The sequence below is a fragment of the Austrofundulus limnaeus genome, unplaced genomic scaffold (genome assembly GCF_001266775.1).
Source record: "Austrofundulus limnaeus strain Quisiro unplaced genomic scaffold, Austrofundulus_limnaeus-1.0 Scaffold176, whole genome shotgun sequence".
Classification (NCBI taxonomy): Eukaryota; Metazoa; Chordata; class Actinopteri; order Cyprinodontiformes; family Rivulidae; genus Austrofundulus; species Austrofundulus limnaeus.
In genome coordinates, this window is record NW_013952578.1 from 24,811 (window position 1) to 28,120 (window position 3,310).

The following is a 3,310-nucleotide window of genomic DNA, read 5'->3' on the forward strand; positions in this document are numbered from 1 at the left end:
CTATATAATTATAATGACTATAGCCTTGCTGAAAACCATACCCATATACATATATAAATTTGTATAAATACACATACACATACATAAATACACATGTTTTGGTTTTAAATGAGGAACAACCTGTCATTTGATTTATTGACAAATCAAATCCTTTTTATGTTTCAGCCTGTGTCGGAAACACAAAGCCTCGTATCATCCCAGACAGTCCCTACCTGGTTGTCCCGCTCAACCAGCCCTTTGACCTGCGCTGCCAGAGTGACAGCTTGGGACAGTGGAGGAGAGAGAATCGGACCAAGCTGCTGTCTGCAAAACAGATCGATGGCATGTGGACGCTACGTTTCCCCAAGGCTCAGCCTCATCTTATGGGTCGCTTTATTTGTCAGGACGTGATCTCCAAGGAGCAGGCCTCCATCTATGTCTACGTGAAAGGTAGCGAAATGCATTTTAAATTTGTCATGTTTGTGTCTGAGAAGAAGTCAAATTAAGAGAAAGTGGAATGAAGCTGCAGAGAAAAGCTGATTTCTCTTTGCTGGGAATGAGTCTGTTTGCAGAAGAAGGTATGTGTTCCTTTTGCATTTGAGCAGGTCTGAGAGATACCCGAGCTAATTATTGAGTGTTTGATGAGTTTTACTGTAGATCCTCCTCTGTGTAACTTTGGCTCTCTGCCTTATTTACAGACTCAAAATCATGTGCTGATCATCCCCTCAGCAATTCTGCATCTGTCTTTAAAACAACAACAAAAAGAACTTTTTATAACTCACATATATTATATAAAACCATCTTTATTACTTGACTATAAAGGTTCTTCAAAGTAAATTTTCATCTTGATGGTTTTGAGCTGTTTAGTTTCTTCCCTCAGAAGTAGATATTTCTGACAGAACAAATGCTGAACAACACAAACACATTCAACTCAGATCAACTGATTTTTACTGGATGCAACTTTTGCAAATTTAGAAAAGATAACTTGTGTGATTATATAATTAGCTGAGTTACATCTTCAATCTTCACAATTTCCATCTTACCTAATTTGGCAACACATTCTAATTGGAAGAAAAACAGCAAGTTAAGGTTCTAAATGTTCCAGGAAAGCAAATCTGATTTAGCTATTTAAATGTGAAGTTGCAACAGCTTCTTATATTGGTATAGTTTAACTGCAATTTATATATATTTAAACTGTATATTTATATATTTTAGGTTGGCTACAGAAAGATCCATATATAATCAGTTTCAAATGCAACAAAGTGCAGTGTAAACAGAAATTTCAAAGAAACAAACAAACTGAGCAACTCATGACAACCATGAAGCATCTGACTTGAAAATTCCCTGAAGCTATTGTTCCACTGAACATAATATCAATTGTGGAAACATTGGCATCAGATTACTCTGGAATACATTAAACGTTTGTACAGCATTACCAGAAAAGATATCTGTAATGTAATTTATAATGTGAACTATATGGAAGCAGACCTGACTCATTATTGAACATCATACAATGTTACCTGTAAGATTTAAATTCTATTAAATTTCCTTCTCTATTAAGCCATGTTGAATGTAGTCCAAGGAAAGTCCATCCATCCATCCATCCATCCATCCATCCATCCATCCATCCATCCATCCATCCATCTACTGTATCCAGTAGTGCTTGAAGAAAACAGTAAAAAGAGCAACAAACGTTATTGGTTCAATGCCATTGTTTGAGGGTTGATGACATCTTATGACAATTTTTTGGTCAGGTTTTTAGCAAGAAATACTAAATGGTCTACATTACCTGCCTTCAATGCAGCTCTTTTACATGTGACAATAACTGAGTTTCCATTGACCATGAAAATGTGCAAATTAGAATTTCGAAAACAAATTTGCTCAATGGAAACACGTCAATTAAAAAAAACTTCCTTTTTTCGACAAAATGTTTTTGCACTAGGATGAGGTGGTTTTTCGGCCGTATCGAAATTGGTGTGTTTCGCAAAACTGCAATGGAAACACTTTTTTCACATCACAGGAGTCATGTGATCAACAACCAGCTGTTTCTACTGGTGAAAAAGATGATGAAGAAGAAAACAGGAAGTAGAAGTAATAGTAAAATCACCGAAGTTGTAAAAGAAAGTAGTAAACTCGCCGACTACAATTTCCCAAAAACACAGCATACGTAGCCGCTCCCAAGTATAAGGGGCTCGTTGGTTGAATGGCAGCAACATGCTATGTGTTTACATCCATCGCCGCCATGTTTGTAATGATATCACGAGAACAAACATATTCACGCGTGACTTTCCAGTGGAAACACAGCTACTGTTGCCACCTGCGTTAAATATCCTCTCAGACGGGGAGCTTGCGCAGGTAATTTTTTTGCCAGCTGACATACTCTAGGGAAATTGTTTTGATAGACTTTCCATCAATCCAGATGATTTGTATCGTCAGCATCTGGAGCCAGAGGGTAGTTGCTGACCTCCATCTCAGCTGCCTGCTGTGCACTGACTGTGTTGGTAGTGGGCCTGTTTGGGAAAAAATATCTTGCCAGAGTCCTTTTTGCTTTCTTGACTGGAGGCACAGCTGTAGAGTCTTTTTCTATGGCTTCTTCACTGGACTTCACCTCAGCAACTTCTTCCCCTTTTAGCATTTCCAAAATGGTCCAGTCTTTGATGTAGTCTCTCTTCTTCTCCTGTGTGTATCTAAGCTTACATCTTGGGCCATGCTATGCTGTGTCAGGCTGGGTCAGTTATGGCTGGGTTGTCATTCTTTTTGCTGTTTTTATTGTCCGGGTGAGTTCTGTGTCATCCTCTGTTTGCTTAAAAGTAGAGGTGTTAAAGAGATGCCTACTGGTTTTATGAATGGCTCACTGATGTAGGACTCACCGGACGAGGCATCAGTGAATTCGAGGAGTGGGCTGAGAGCTGCATCAGTTGACTCTAAAGTGTCAAAACCATGCCAGGTTTGAACCAGTGGCCTGGTCTTCTTGTCCTARGAGAGGACCTTTGTGATGGCCCTTTGTTGCTCCTGCTTCACCATTTGTTGACGGGAATCCCATCTTATTGGTGTCCCACTGATGAGTGTCTTCCTAAGCTGCTGCTAGGCCCTGCTTCCTCTTCCAAGTGTATGGGAGACCGGGGAAAGTTGCAACACTTTTTACATTTGACTCTGTTACTCAGAGATGGCTTGAATTAGACAAACCAAATTTTAATACAATAAACTTACATCTGTCTGTTAATAGTCAAAACCATTTATAGATGATTAAAACATGTACATTCTTCACTGTTTGTATTTGAAAATGAAAAGTCAGATGTTGCAACTGACCCCAGGTCCAGGGACAGTTGCA

The 3,310-nt window shown here is 39.1% G+C and overlaps 1 protein-coding gene across 1 annotated transcript in view; it reads left to right on the top strand.

Moving 5' to 3' along the window:
* Positions 1-3,310, top strand: part of kita (KIT proto-oncogene, receptor tyrosine kinase a) — a gene marked incomplete at its 3' end in the record, with an annotated part of 67,667 nt that overhangs the window by 10,538 nt on the left and 53,819 nt on the right. The window contains 1 exon segment of the mRNA XM_014017753.1: positions 166-429. Coding sequence (XP_013873207.1) covers positions 166-429 — 264 coding nt within the window.